Source organism: Cyprinodon variegatus, unplaced genomic scaffold (genome assembly GCF_000732505.1).
Source record: "Cyprinodon variegatus isolate N-32 unplaced genomic scaffold, C_variegatus-1.0 Scaffold1122, whole genome shotgun sequence".
NCBI classification, from domain to species: Eukaryota; Metazoa; Chordata; class Actinopteri; order Cyprinodontiformes; family Cyprinodontidae; genus Cyprinodon; species Cyprinodon variegatus.
In genome coordinates this window covers 34,614-50,281 of record NW_015151575.1, presented here as the reverse complement: position 1 = coordinate 50,281, position 15,668 = coordinate 34,614, and the positions used below count along the sequence as shown (strand labels likewise).

Genomic DNA, 15,668 nt, shown 5'->3' with positions numbered 1-15,668 from the left:
TTGTAGACAGCTGGGGATAGGCACCAGGACCCCTCACAACCACATTTGGGTATGACAGAAAATGGATGGACAGATGGACTTTAGAACAACACATTTCTCATAAAACTGTTATGTGCTTTTCATTCATTATAAGATTGTATATTTATCTACATGGCTGGAGCTTACCCCACGATCTCCGTTGTACTTTTCCACAAACTTCCCGTAGTTGTAGTAGTTGAATGTTGGGTAGCCCTCCACCCCCTCCTGCTTGCAGAGGTCATGGTTCAGTCCTTTTGTGCAGTCCACAGCCGCATACACAATCTAAACAGAAACCACACAGCAGTCATAAAGCTGAGACAAACAATTTTTAATGTCTCCAAAGGATCACACCAAGCAAAATCTGTTTTTGTGGCCCTTCAAGTCATTTTGTTGTTTGCTTGTCGTCTCTATGAGTGCAGAAAAGTTTCCTATATTTTCTACAGGCGTATAATCTACAGATATCATTATATTCTGTTTGACTCATATTTTTCAATCCATTTAGGTCAGAATAACTGCTGCACAACTCCTCGATCCGCCATTTTTATTTTTTGCATCCATTTTACAATCTAAACTCAATGATACAAAGGTTCATACGTTGAAATGTTGGGCTGTTGTACAGAATCAATTTCACTGTTCCTCCATTTCTGCATCACTAGATAATATATCTTTATTATTATATCAAAAATAGGGAAGCCAAGTTTGCATTTAAAGAGACGGCAACTAAACGAGTTACCCTTATAGTTAAACGGATGCCTGCGGAGAAACAGGAACAAGGAATTCAGACCATACAGTAGTATCGCAGCTTTACTTCAGACAGACCACAGCTGAATGAGTTCACAGCTTTCAGTACAATGTATAATTACTCAATTGGCTATTAATATGCTTTAGTACTTGGTTATATGTAGGGCAGTGGCGAGTTCTATTTGAATACTAGGGAGGCTAAACCTACAGAGTAAATTCCGTAAAACTCACAGTGGCAGACCCAAAGGGGTAATTGGGGTGGCAATTGCCACCCCAGAAGAAATACTTGCCACCCCATTGCCAACCCACTGAAAACATTAACACTGTTTGAATTTCACAAACATTTGAAAAGAAAACTGTGAAATTTCCAAGCGGGCTTGAATGCATCCTCAGGCAGCACACTTCGACTACACTTTTAATTGGTTAAACCGACATGCTGTTCATTCGTGCTCCAAATGGCTCCAAAACAAAAGACGACTGTGGCACACAGGATCAATGAAAAGCATTTCCTCTGCTGGTATGAACGTTTATTGGTAGTAAATTAAAGAAAGTGCTGATTTAACGGGAAATAGGGGAAATGTTGCACCACAGTGCCTACGCTTAGTGTTACCTATGAGTATTACTACTTCAATTACAAGTCTCATGAAACGGACAAATACCATCACACTGGTGTGAAGATGCTTAGAAGAACATGTTAGCAAGTTGTTCAGCAACAATCACAGAAATTAGGTAAAATAATTCATATTGGTATGTGTAATGCTGCATATTGGTGCATTACAAAGTTTTCCATTAACTTTTTAGGCTGAGTAAAATTTGGCTTGTGATTCCAGTTAGTACTGCATCCTGTGGAAAAAGTTTCTCTGCACCTAAATTAATAAAAACCAACCTTAGGACGACAATGGCAGATAAAGCCTTAGTCACACTGAATTCTGCTGTTCTGATTGTTTTTGTGAACCTGGTGTCATATCACTGGGCAGTGGTCAACTATACTCAGTTTTAAAGGGCTTTATATATATGTTTTGTTTTGTTCTATTATTCTTGTGGTACACATTTAAATATGCACCGCTGCTTGCCCTGCCTTGGTTTAACATTTTTTAAGTTTAACCTTCAGTTTTTGTTCATTACTGGATTTATTTCGTCCAAGGAGCACATTGACTACTTGTTTATTTCTATTTTTGCGCTATACTTAATTTATAATAAGTTGTACAGTACATAAATAATATACATCTTGGAACATAAACAACTTTTATTTAATCAATATACATTGAAGAAAATAATTATTGTTTGTAGTCTAACTCAAACCTTTATATATTGAGCCCCCCAAATAATACATTGTCACCCAGTGTTAAAAGCCTAGAAAATTCATAATAAAGTATGCATTGTCAAACTCATAAACTGCATTACATATTTGCTCAAATTTGCCTGATTTAATGAGTATGTTGCGCATTAATCACCCGGTTATTCCGATCTTCCCTCCAATCTTTAGCAGCAGGACGCTGCCTGTCAGCCTCTATGAGAACCTCAGTCTACTGAGGTAAGCAGCGAGAAAGCAGAGCCCTGATTGGATAACACGGCAAAGTACGTTACTTCCAGTGAGGCTAAATCTCTCAGGGGGTCTATGGAGCAGGGCGGGTCATGAAGCTGGCTGCTCGATGCTGATTGGCTAACATGCTGAAGGATTTTTGACTGACAGTGGCCAGACAGCGAAGAGATTTTCCTCATGATTCTAGAGGAAAAGTTTTCATTCAGTCAGAACAGTAATCGTGCTGAACTCTTGCCGTGGTTTCTGGAGTTTATTATTTCAGAGCAGCTATTTTCACCGGTTATAGTGGTGTGTTTTATGGGTTTTAATATTTGTTAATGCAATACGTGACGTTTGGATTTCATTAACACCATTGAGCCTCCCCTGTTTCAGAGAGCAGCTGTGCTACTGTTATGTTAATCTATTTTCAGCAATAACTAACATTCCTCTAACAATCAATCATTAGAAAACGGAATATTTATTATAATAAAGTTAATTACATGTGGTCTATTGACAGTGAAGATTGGTGCAGGTACATATGATTATTTATTGAAGTACAATGTATATTAAAAGTGTTATATATAGGGACATGCTTTACTATAAGCTGAATGTGACCAGTGGGTAGGAGTAAACAGGTGTATACTTCATCCTCCTTTTCAAGTGATCTCTCTACATGTAATTCTATTGTGGTTTTTATTAATTTTTTGCTCAAAATTATCGTTCAAATTAAAATTTCATTCAGTCATTCAGTCGAATTGGAACAAAAGGGATTAAAAGTAAGACATGTTCCTATGTGTCAGAATGTTATTTAGATAGGTTTGAAATTAAAAAAACTACAGCATTTTATATTTTTCTAAATTAGTAATGGGTAGCGAAATAATCACAGTTAAAAATAATAGTGTATGTATGAACAACCGCTAGGTCAGTTTTAGAAATATTTTCCATCAGCGTAAAAAGATAAAGTGCATCAACTGAAATACATTAATTACACTTAGCCAACAGCTTTCAGGATTTGTTTTATCGTTTCTTTCAACGATGATTGGTATAAATTGTATTTTAGCGCTGATTCAAAGTTTGTTCTCATGCAGAGGAATTACTATTTTCCCATTAAAACTTTAAAAGTGCAGACAGGTGTGGAGGAGCAATCAATTCTATTACGCAGGTGAGAGAAATGTGGCAATAAAAACCTTATTAAAAAACATAGACTGCTTGTTCCATTTATTTATCTGTAAGGTGTCCCGGAGTCGTGCTCCATTTTCTGAGCGTGCAGGATAAAAACCAAACAACAATACATCTGAGACGGGAAAAAAAACAACACGAGAGAGTTATGTCGGGTGGATGTTGCATCGATTAGTGACAAGCCGTACCAATGAGGCGTAAATGCCGCCTCACTGATACATAGCTCACTCAGCATGTCCTCTGGACAGCCCAAATGTCACCCTCCATCAGGATGCTGAGGGCGGCACATTGAACTTGTCACTGTGAAATAAGTGCTTCCTGTCTGTGTACTCAAGCATAATGTTGCAGAAGAAACAATAAATATATCAGTGTAACCCTACATAAAGTGACAAACACTTTGGTTTTTTATTGTACCATTTATGCAAGTTCCTTCTTTATAAACATTTAGAGTAGATATCTAAGAATAAATATATCTGTTATCAACGCTGTTAAGTAGAGCAATATTTGCTGGGACCCATGTTGCAACTAAAGGAGGATTCCAGTTGAGCAATCAGCCTGACTGAAGGGGTTTAACCTCCACAGGCAGAAACATGAGCAGAAATCTAGCCGACAGCTGCATGAACATCATGTTTCCAATCAAAGGCAGTTTTTATACTGTGAAGTTCTCCGTATCTAAGAACATCTTGGATTCAGGACAGCTTGAGATGCACAAAAAGAACAGCGGGCAGCGACAGACAGCGCAGACAACAACAGTTGTAACGTAACTGCAGGCTCCGTCCTGCTGCTCATCCCTGCGCAATCAATCAGAGTTGTGCTGAACTGACAGGAGAAAATGAAGTTGTAGAGTTGTTGTTCTTCAAAGGGCTCCGGCTAATTCTGTTATTGATCCATCTCCAAGTGACAGAGGACCCCACATCAAGCAATTTACTGCGTTGCTAAATTACCAGTTGGCCTGGTTTCAATCTACCAGTGTTGCACCGAAGAGCAGGCCGATACAAACAGAGATAAGAACCGGAGTAAAACCAAACACACATGCTGAGTAGATATGGATGTGTACCAGGTGGTATCTGATGAGAAAGAGAACATAACTTAGATAAAGGGGGTGCTGTAACACATACTCCTGTTGATTCATTTCAACTGGATTCAGAACGCTGATGTCACGGCAAGACAAACAGCTTCCCTGCACCGAGATTATAGAGCATCTCGGTGAATCTTACCTCCTCCTGCAGAGCAGCAAGCTTGAATGCTGCACTCATAGAAACAACTACTGCTTGAACTACAACAGTGCTTCAATTAATCATTATTACAGAGTATTAGAGCCACGCTAGATTTTTTAATTTTGAGGATAAAGTCGTAACAATATGAGAATAAAGTCGTAATATTATGAGAATTAAGTCATCATACCACAAATCATTTCAGAAAGAAAGCTTGGAGCTCCGACCAGCATCTGACGGCCGACCAGCTCCACCAAACTGCAACCTGAGTCAACTTTGACATTCTGACCAATTTGATGTTGGCCTGCTAAAAGATTTGCTTATTTGTCAAACTAGAGCCAAAGTATAACTTCATATGATGCTCGACATTCCTCACTTTAAGGAAGAAAGTGCTTCATGTAAGAGTTGTCATAAAATACTTTTTTTTATCGGAATTTTAGGACTTTATTCTCTTAACTTTACAACTTTATTCTCGTAATTTTATGACTATTCTTGTTGTGAGGTTCTCGTAATATGACAACATTTTTCTCTTAATTTTACAATTTTAGTCTCGTAATTTTACGACTATTCTGATAATGTTACGACTTTATTCTCGTAATTAAATGACTTTATTCTCGTAATTTTATGACTTTATTCTCATAATTTTATGACTTTATTCTCATAATTTTATGACTATTCTTGTTGCGACTTTATTGTCGTAATTTTAAGACTTTATTCTCATAATTTTATGAGTATTCTCGTTATAACTTTATTCTCGTAATTTTATGACTATTCTCATTGCAACTTTATTCTCATACTTTTACGACTATTCTCGTAATGTTACAACTTTATTCTCGTAATGTTACAACTTTATTCTCGTAATTTTATGACTTTATTCTTGTAATTTTATGACTTTATTCTCGTAATTTTATGACTTTATTCTTGTAATTTTATGACTTTATTCTCATAATTTTATGACTTTATTCTCATAATTTTATGACTTTATTCTCATAATTTTATGACTATTCTTGTTGAGACTTTATTCTCGTAATTTTACGACTTTATTCTCATCATTTTATGAGTATTCTCATTATGACTTTATTTTCGTAATTTTATGACTATTCTCGTTATGACTATTCTCGTAATTTTACGACTTTATTCTCATCATTTTATGAGTATTCTCATTATGACTTTATTTTTGTAATTTTATGACTATTCTCGTTATGACTATTCTCGTAATTTTATGACTTTTCTTGTTGTGAGGTTCTCGTAATATGACGACATTTTTCTCTTAATTTTACAATTTTAGTCTCGTAATTTTACGACTATTCTGATAACGTTACGACTTTATTCTCGTAATTTAATGACTTTATTCTCGTAATTTTATGACTTTATTCTCATAATTTTATGAGTATTCTCGTTATGACTTTATTCTCATAATTTTATGACTATTCTTGTTGCGACTTTATTCTCGTGATTTTACGACTTTATTCTCATCATTTTATGAGTATTCTCATTATGACTTTATTTTCGTAATTTTATGACTATTCTCGTTATGACTTTATTCTCGTAATTTTATGACTATTCTAATTACAACATTATTCTTATACTTTTACGACTTTATTCTCGTAATGTTACGACTCTCGTAATGTTACGACGTTTGTTGTAATGTTACGACTTTATTCTTGAAATAAATAAAAAAAAATCTCTAGTCTGGCCTTAATAGTCCGTCGTAAATTAGGATGAAAGTATGAATATCCTCCAGTCTAAAAAACAATATGTCAAATTATTATTCCCACATATTGCATATTTTGTCACATTATAACCATAGATTTGAATGTGTTTTATAGGCAATCTGTTTATAGGGAAGAGTGGAAGGAAAATATAAGACCAAATAGAACATCTGAGCCTTCATGCAAAGTTTTCTCATCAGGCTGAACACACATAGGGGGGAACTGGTGGTTGCAGCGTCATGCTGTGGGGTGAGCCAACCACAGGGCAATGCTGGAAGAAAACCTGACAAACAGTGCAAATGACTGTGGTTAGAGGTTCCCCTTCTAGCAGGATAAAGCCTCTGCACATAAAACCAGAGGAAAGACCCAAATCCAATGAAAAAATAAGTCAGAAACAATATGTGCTGTTCTCTATCCAACCATTCTTGACTGAAAAATACATATTTTGCAAGAAAAGAGGAAAAGAAAAAAGATGGAAAAAGCTGGTAGATATACATAAAAAGAGTTGTTGATTATTGTTGTGATGTAACTGCAATACATTCCACAGGTATAAATAGTTGTGAAATGTACTGTTCATTAGGATCACAGTTCCATAATCGGCATTCATTTTGATTAATCAGCATATGTCATGGCCATGGACCAGGTTTGTGTCTATGCATTTAATTTATAAACATGTTTTCTTCTTACAGTTAAGAGCAGAAAGGTTTTTAAAACAAGCTGTTTCAACCTTTGTGCATCTTTAACTGGAAAAAACAAGACAAACAGCTCATTACAAGGCCTGCATGCAGCCCCAGCTCTGTAACAGCCAACCAGGTGTTCTAATTGTTTTAGTCTTCAAAGCTGCAGCTAAGCTCATGTTTGTCTTTGGTGAAACAGGCAAGGGCAGCTAATAGACTGTGATCAACACCAGCTTGGTGCAATACACTGGGGGTTGGCTTGATTAATAATGAAGTGCCAAGTAAACACAGGCTCGCTTTGCAGATTTACTCTAATCAAACAAAACTTCAAACATCCTCAGGCAACTGGGTGGGGAGAGGAGGTTGAAAAGAAACAAGTGAGCTTTTTGTGTCCAAACAAGAGAGATCTGAATCCTCTGGTTGGTACGATTGATGGGACTCAAACCAGGAAGCTGATCCAAACCCCAGAGCTGAACAGGTGAGCTGTGCCAAAGTGTTTGAAGTAGCTTTGGTGCATAGATGCCTCATCTAAATAAAACATTTGACTACAAGAAAAAAAAGGATTTTAATACCTAGGTGGATTCGTTAGTTTGGGCTTCATTGCAATGTTTCGTGCTTTGATGAAATTTTTAATAGATTTATTTGCATTTAAATATTTAACCAATTTCTTTTAACTGGACAACGCCTAACCTTCTGTAACATTTCAAAGAGTTGGAGTTGGGGCTAAAACAATCCTGAAAAAATAAGTCAGCTAACGGTAATCGTAAACAGACTCTAGAACCTACAGTAGCAGCCAATCAAAATGAACCTTCCAGTCAAATGGCCACCGAATGGCAGCCCACTTCTCTGCAACTGCCAGAAAAATCCCCCCCAACTTCCAGCCACTGGAGCGACCCCCTCCTTCTCCTGGGCATGCATATTTTTTTTACTCTGACTCCACCTTTTCACTGAATCACAGGGTCTGATCAGGAGATGACGCTTTTCTTTCAATTTTAACGTCCACAAATAATGACAAAGAATATTTTAGCACAAAGATTGATGTTTAAAAAGGAACCATAGGGGACCAGCCAAGGACAAACCAAGGGCCTATCAAGGAAAGTGGGTACATTTTGAAAGGCTACCACTGTAAAATGTCAGAAAAAACTCAACCTAATTAGTTATTAGGCCAAAAATGTAAAAGAAAAAAATAAATAAAAATAAAAATTGTGCATTTAAAATGTTGAAACGATACTGACATTTGGTAGTATTTTCTGATGACCAAAACGTTAATACTTAAGATTATAATTTCAAGTGCGCCTGGTTAAAATAGCTTGCATCAAAAAGCTACTACCATTAGGAGGACTATAGCGCCATATGCAGCAGAACAACCAAGTTTCGTTATGAACAGCTGCTAAAATTTTTTATGGTTTAAGATACAGCTATGCTTCCACTTAGGGTTGCAGCTCTTTGCTTCAACCTTATTTAAGTTTTCTAAGGATCAGCAACTGATTTAAATTTAGGTGGAAGCAGGTCAGGCGATCGGAAAAAGTAGGAGTACTGAATGGCATCTTTTCTGTGCTTGGAACATTTTATTTTGTTCCTTTATTGAAAGAGTCGCTTGGTGAATATTTACTGTAAGCAGCTGCCAACAACTGTATCTACAGCGTCTCCTCCAGCAGAGAGAGAGAAAATTAGCCCGCTCAATAAGCCAAACAGGGATGGGTTGTTATTAAGAACCTGCGATGACGCTCCCAGCGATTCCACTTCCAGCTCCAAATCCAAGCAGAGATGATGGCAAGGCAACAGAAATGTTAAAAATATTAGGAAAAAAAGTGTAGGCTGATGTGGAGCTTAGATTGTAAAATGCTGCTGTCCCAGATGATGATTCAAATTCACATTTTCTTTACAATAGTTGGTCAGCTCTGAGCCGCCGTAGTGCAAAGATGTCTGAGACCCTTTCCTATGTTAATATAGATAGTAATTTCTAAGGCAATGAAATACTTATGTATAATATATTGCATTTCTAATGCAAGTATTACACATTGCTTTAAAGGAAAAGTCCGGTCAGTAAGGAATAACCAGTGGGTCATTATTTATACCTAAAACTAATACGTTTGTGGCGATTTAATGAATTTAGCGTTAATCAGTAAAAAAATAAAAACAATATTTTTTATCGCGATCACTGAGTCCGGAAAGGACATTTTTACCCAAATATAGTAACACCTCACTCCTGACATCTTCCGGCAGTGACGTCACGGTGCGGTAAGCCTAGCGCCATTCTTCCCGCTTTACAAGCAAAATCAGCGGGAGTACTAGACACATTTGCAATCAACAGCAATTATTTAGGATTTTGAAAGGACTTCACCATTGAAATTCATGAGAGCTATAGTTAAACTGAAAATGCCCACGTGCATGGCAGTTGGATGTCGTAATTCACTGAGTAAAAGTGAAACAGAAATGAGTTATTTCATATTTCCGATACATGATCCACCACGGATGGGTTCGTCGTTGGATTGCCAACCTGAAGAGGGAGGATTTGCCATTGAACTTCTGGCCAGAGTAAAAACACATCATTATTCTGTTACTCACTGCTTCGTATAGTGCACTGGTCGTCACCATCATGAAAAATGGTGCATTGTGACAAACACCAGATACAGCACTGGGAATTGCTCAACAGCCGAATCCACACCGTGATGTCACAAACCAGTATGTGGAAGTAGAGTTCTTCGACAAACATGGACGCCTCCGGTAAACACATTGAAATGAAAATTACTCTTAATTAAAAATACTTATTTATTGAAAAGAATGTAATAATTTCAAACTTTCAGAACTTTGTATTCTGAATGTGACCTGACTTTTTTAGTTAACATTATGTATCCAGAACTCCTATAGAGGCCTAGTTTCAGCATAACTTTGTTCAAATTCTGGAAACATGTTCTATAAAGCACTTTCTACTTATAAATCAGAAACAGGTTTATTGAGAAAACAAACAACAGATTAATCAGTTATTAAAAAAGGCGATAGCTGCAGGCCTATTTGGAGTAAACAGAGAGATCCTTGACCTTTCCTATTTGAATAAGCTCTCAGGATCACACAGACTACTGGGTCCCCTCATACTTCTCACCTAAAACATTTTATTCAGGATTTAACTCTATAGTTTTTAATGGTAAAGGAAGAAGGCTTATTGTGAGCCACTCCTGTCTTGATTTAGAAATATCTGTTGGATCACAGTCATCCTGAGAGGCTTCATGACAACTACATCTTAGCTTTCCTATAAAAAAATAAAACATTGTGTTTTAAAAAGGAACTAGTGCATGAGAGTTTGCACATTTAAGCTAGTGTTTTGGCGGGTAGACAGTGACTAATGGTTGTTATGAAGATTTGTGATGCCAAGATGCAGTTCTCCAACTGTGAGCTTTGAAGATTTTTTTCCTTCCTTTTCCATCCTGCTGATTTACCACAGTAACAAAATACAGCTGTTTTTTTTTTACCCATAAATCTGAATACTGCTTAAGAGAAATGATCTGCGTGTCAAATCAGAAATTCATGGATTAAAAAATAGATGTTTCTAAAAACTCACCGGCATAAAATATGCTAAAGTTACATTTATTTCTTAAAGCGCTTGCCAAAATCATCTGTAGTAAAGATTGGATTTTATTATTTTTTTCTCCATGGATTAATTCAAGTTTGGATTCCTAAATCTTTGATATTAGATTAAATATGAATTTAGTTAACCCTTTATAGGGTCAAAGACTTTGAAAATCAAAATTTAAATCCAATAGAGTTATTGGAATCCAGGACAAGACCTTATTACCTTTGGAACATTAAAAAAATATGGATATTTTGATTGCAAAAAATAATGTCAATGTAATAACAAGGAACGCCAACTTGCCCAAATATATTACGACAAAATAACAAAAGTGCTTCTATAAGAAATGCATGAAAAACACTCTGAGAGTGAAAGAAACACATTTTTTTGGTACAGCATAACCTTAGATGCATTAATGCTGATACTGGCACCTAAATTTTTTTGTTCATAAAACTAAATATAATTGTTAACTAGGCTTATTAACTTTTTAACATTTTACTTTTTAACTTTTCAATTAGCTTTTTACCTTTTTTTCTTGACTTGTCAACTTTTTTCAGCTTAATATACAGTAGGTAATATATCATTCAAGGGCTCATCTAATTGGTCAAATGCCAAAATCAGATGTACAGCCATTTAGCAGCATCTTTGCTGAATGGCTGGATATAGATCTTGTGCTTCTAGACCTCACTGAGGGATGGAGGGACTCCATTTGTAGGGGGCATAAAAGTGATAAAAAAAAATGGTAAATTGCCCTATAAATGGTTAAATGCATTTTAGAAATTTGCACCAATCATGCTAACAGGTGTGCAGAGTGCAGTTTGTCAGGGTCAAATTAATCCCACTGAAACTGATGAACCAAACTTAGCATTTTGCACCAAACGTTTCAGTTTCATCTGTTAATGGTTAACGTTTTAGTTGTGTGTTACAAAGGATTGCCTCAGAAAAATCCATGACTGAGTAGCTGAGGATATGTCACCGTTTCACACCATCTGCCATCGATTGTGAAAAATGCCAACAAATGAGATCATAACATAGCCTGAGCTCACTGAGCAATTAACGTCAAACTTCTTCATGCAGCTTTACAACCAAAATACGGCTCTTTTTTTCCTCCCCCTCTCACTTTCACATGATAGATTGTTGCTATGAGAGTTGTGAGACAGATCCCCACATTTTCTCTCTGTGAGAGAGAAAGCAGGTGAGTCACAGAGTTGGGAAGGTTCGGAAATAAGCCCCGCAGTCCAAGCTTATCAACAGCAAAAAAAGAGTGGGAGGAGGTATAAAGACACAAGCCCCAGAACGAACAGTAATGAGACGGAATGGAGATGATGAAGGATGAGCATATCCTGTCGCGGCTGCATGAACCTCCAATAACCTTCAAACCCCCCAATGGGCAGAGGATTTTATGAAACGGCGTGGGGTGGAACAAAGTGATAATTCTCCTGACTGTCACATAAAGAACATATTAGGAATGAATTATATAGTGTAAAAGAGAGAGTTTTGGACACGCTGTGGTATCTTTTGTCTAAATGTGAGCCTAACTATGACGTTTTTGGATAGAATTGTAATGAAAAATGTCTAGTTTTCTGGAATAGATAGAAATGTTGTAGAATATTTCCATATATGGTGGGAACTAAAGATACAGGAAATACACTTTAATTTTTTCTAATTAACCACATGGTAAATAAAGTTATAGCTACAAGTTTTAAATTAAAACAATACATTTTTTTCTAAGATAAAACGTCCGCAGGACTAGAATGCTGCAGAAGATACATAAATATACAGTAACAGATGATAGCTATAACTTTAATACTTGAAACAAAATGCATTTTCAGTGTCAAAAAGGAATCGAATGACTCAACTTGGGATGCTTTTGGATTTTAAAGTCAGATGCTAGACGCTGTTGAGTTGCTCTTCTCTTGTAATTTAAAGAGCCTGGCTTTATTTGCTTTGCTGAGTTGGAAAAAAGTTATTTTTACCTGCCTTTTAGTGGAAAAGTCCACCTGAAAACATCATCTGGCTGTCAGTTCATCAGGATTATGATCATTCCTAAATATTCTGTTCTTGTTCTGGGAGTCCCCAGGGAAAGCTCTCTGAAGCTGGTTAGGCTGTCAAGGATTTCCTGCTCTCATTAATAGCGGTTGAAAATGAATACAATTTATTTTTTTTTTTTTAAGTTTGTCGTAAAAACTGCAAGATTTGTTTTTTACTTGCATGTTTTAACATTTTTAAATAATGTAGGTATTTGTAAACAGTTTCTCTACGGTTTAGTCAGAAAACGTTTTACTGAGGAAATACTAATTTACAATTTGGGAAAGCTGATGAATATTTATTTGATATTCTGATAACTGCTGGTAAAAAAGCACTCACAAGACGTTGGCTGGTCCCCGACCCACCCACAATACAAGAGTGGACATGTATCGTAAATGACATTTACCTTATGGAGAGGATCACCTTCTCCCTCTGCCTTCAGAAAAATATATTCACTAAGAGGTTGGCCAAGTGGGTTAAACACGCTGGTCTCGAACAAAGAGAAGTATGGAATAAATGACCTTGCAAAGCCTGTTATTCAATCTATGTTCTGTAGCATCTAAGGATTAATAAATTAATGTATCTCTCATACTTTATTTTAAAAACTCCTGGTATATGATTTACTCCTGCTTTTTCAGGTAGACCTGTCTTTCCCTGTTAGTTCAGAGTTGTTAGATGTAACTTCAGATGTAACTTGTATCTTTTGTTTATATTTTGTTTATAATTTTATATATGCAAAAATTTATTGTGAGTGGCAGTAGTAACATTGTGTGTTCCCTGAAAGTAACTACCTTTGTATTGTAATGCTCTCACAAGAAAAAATTAAACATGTAAAAAAAAAAATGTTTTACTGGAGTAATAATGATCAGAGCTTGCTCTCTTTTCCTTGAATATAAAATACATTCAATTGTCATGGATTTTTAAAACTAGTGGAGTTTAACTTATTTTTATATATCGATACTTCATAGTTTTATCCTGACAGCTCGGAAGAACCAATCACGGTTCGCACTGAGCGTCCGTCTCTCAGAAAGCCCCTGAATCGGCTTCTTGGTGTGGGTGTCCCTCAGGATCTAGCTGCAAAATTTCAGATTTAGTAGCACCCAGGCAGACAGGCAGCAGCAAAAGCGTAAAAACCTTCAAAATCTGCAGGGCAAGATTACTTAAAGCTCTTGAAGGCAAGTCAACTATTGACTACAAGGAAACCATATGCCCTTAGTGCATGGGTCGAAACGCAGCTTAATTCCTCCTGGCCAGTAGGTGGCACCCACGTACTTGCACTCACCTGCTCACTCTCCTTTCATTTGCCAGTGGGTTGCCAGGTCCACAAATGTTAACATTTACCTTACCCGTTTAAAAGGAAAGCGGCAACCTCTGTGTAGTTTCTCAATCCCTTAACTTCCTTAAAACGGACCCACACTGCAAAGCTTCGCCGATGTTTAACCTCACAAAGAGGAAGCTATTCCTCAGCTCCATCATAGAGCCACTAGGATCTGACAACACGTCAGCTCTCTCTCATGTGACTTTAGACTACTTTTCTAATTGTTACAGAATCCTTTTGTTGAACTGGAATCATAACCAGATGTTAATATTTATATAGTTTAGACCGATTAAATTTTATAAAACAGTTATTATTATGCTAGTTATTCTGCTAGCTTAGCATTGCAGGGCTTAGGGCAGACATTCCGACACAGCCCAACAGTCCTCTGATGCTGTGTATTCGATGAAACTCTGAAAACTTTGAACAACAAGGCTCTAAAAATAGCAACAGATCCATGTAATGATTAAATGGAAAAGTCAAAAAGGTGAATTGATCTGTAGTGAATGGCTTTAAGGAGCATAACAGAGTCAGTGGAAACTATAGGGAACTGATCAGATAACTACTGATATGATGGAAAAATTCTTAAAAAGAAAAGCTCTTAGGTACTATAGCATTATGGGGCTGTCTCCTGCGCTGTGATTGGTCCGGTCTAAAGTACTGAGCCTTACCAGGATGACTTACATCCCACATAAGTCGTGAGTCAGGCCAGTTTAGGGAAATATGTTTTTAAAGCACTGCATTTCTTACAATTCCACAGAAAATATCTTAAATGTATAATTTTTACACCAACCTTTTTAGAGCACTACTGCTTATTACCCAACTGTATGGTAATACATTTGTGAAAAAGGGAAAACTAACCTTGCGGTCCTCCTTAAAGAGCTCTGCTGCTGTGGTGAAGTGAGGGACGGCGTTTTTACAGTGCGGACACCCTGAAAGAAATCAGGTAGCATGTTATTACATCTTACACCTATAGATATGTAGATCTTATTAAGAATTAAGGCTAAAACTGAAAATTAAGCTGGAATTGCAGTCAGATACACCAACATGTTCACAAGCATGTATTTTCCATAATAATAGTACATCGTCTGCTGAATAAAAACACTCTTCACAACTGAGTAAAAATAAAAATAAATACTACCTCTCTGACTACATACTCCATTAGATCTTCAGATACTGCCAAACGTACAGTCAGTTACACTTGCAATGTAAGACATACCATAAATACAAATAACAAAATAGATAAAAGCGTTTTTTATTCCAGCAGCAAAATGCAAACCTGGTGCGTTTTTGCATGAGATTGTTTGTTCATAATACATCTTCGCCCTTCAGCTTCCACTGAAGCTTGACATTCTGTATGCGCGGCTCATTTGTTTGGTTCTCTTGTTGTTAATGTCAAGTGCCCAGTTCTTCCATTCTGTTCATTATCATCAAACTGCCGCAAAAGTTAAAGGTGAAATAAAAGCAGAAACACATCTTGAGGAGAGTGTTATATATGTCAACAAGCAGTTTGGCATAAAAGCTTTTATGCACAGAGGTAAGTGTATATTTCTAAAGTAGACAGCACATCAAAAGAGGCATTTTGGGTTTGTTTTTTTTTCCCTCAAACTGATAGTACAGTATACACTTTACTGCTTTTAATTATAAAGACCAAATATTTCCTTGCGCGCCATTTGATATTTTTCTATTACTGA

The 15,668-nt window shown here is 36.5% G+C and overlaps 1 protein-coding gene across 1 annotated transcript in view; it reads right to left on the bottom strand.

Moving 5' to 3' along the window:
- LOC107101607 (protein disulfide-isomerase A5-like) overlaps window positions 1-15,668 on the bottom strand; it is a gene marked incomplete at its 5' end in the record, with an annotated part of 57,769 nt that overhangs the window by 8,359 nt on the left and 33,742 nt on the right. The window contains 2 exons of the mRNA XM_015400593.1: window positions 166-300; window positions 14,836-14,906. Of these exons, the coding sequence (XP_015256079.1) occupies window positions 166-300; window positions 14,836-14,906 (206 nt within the window). The remainder of the gene's footprint in view (window positions 1-165; window positions 301-14,835; window positions 14,907-15,668) is intronic.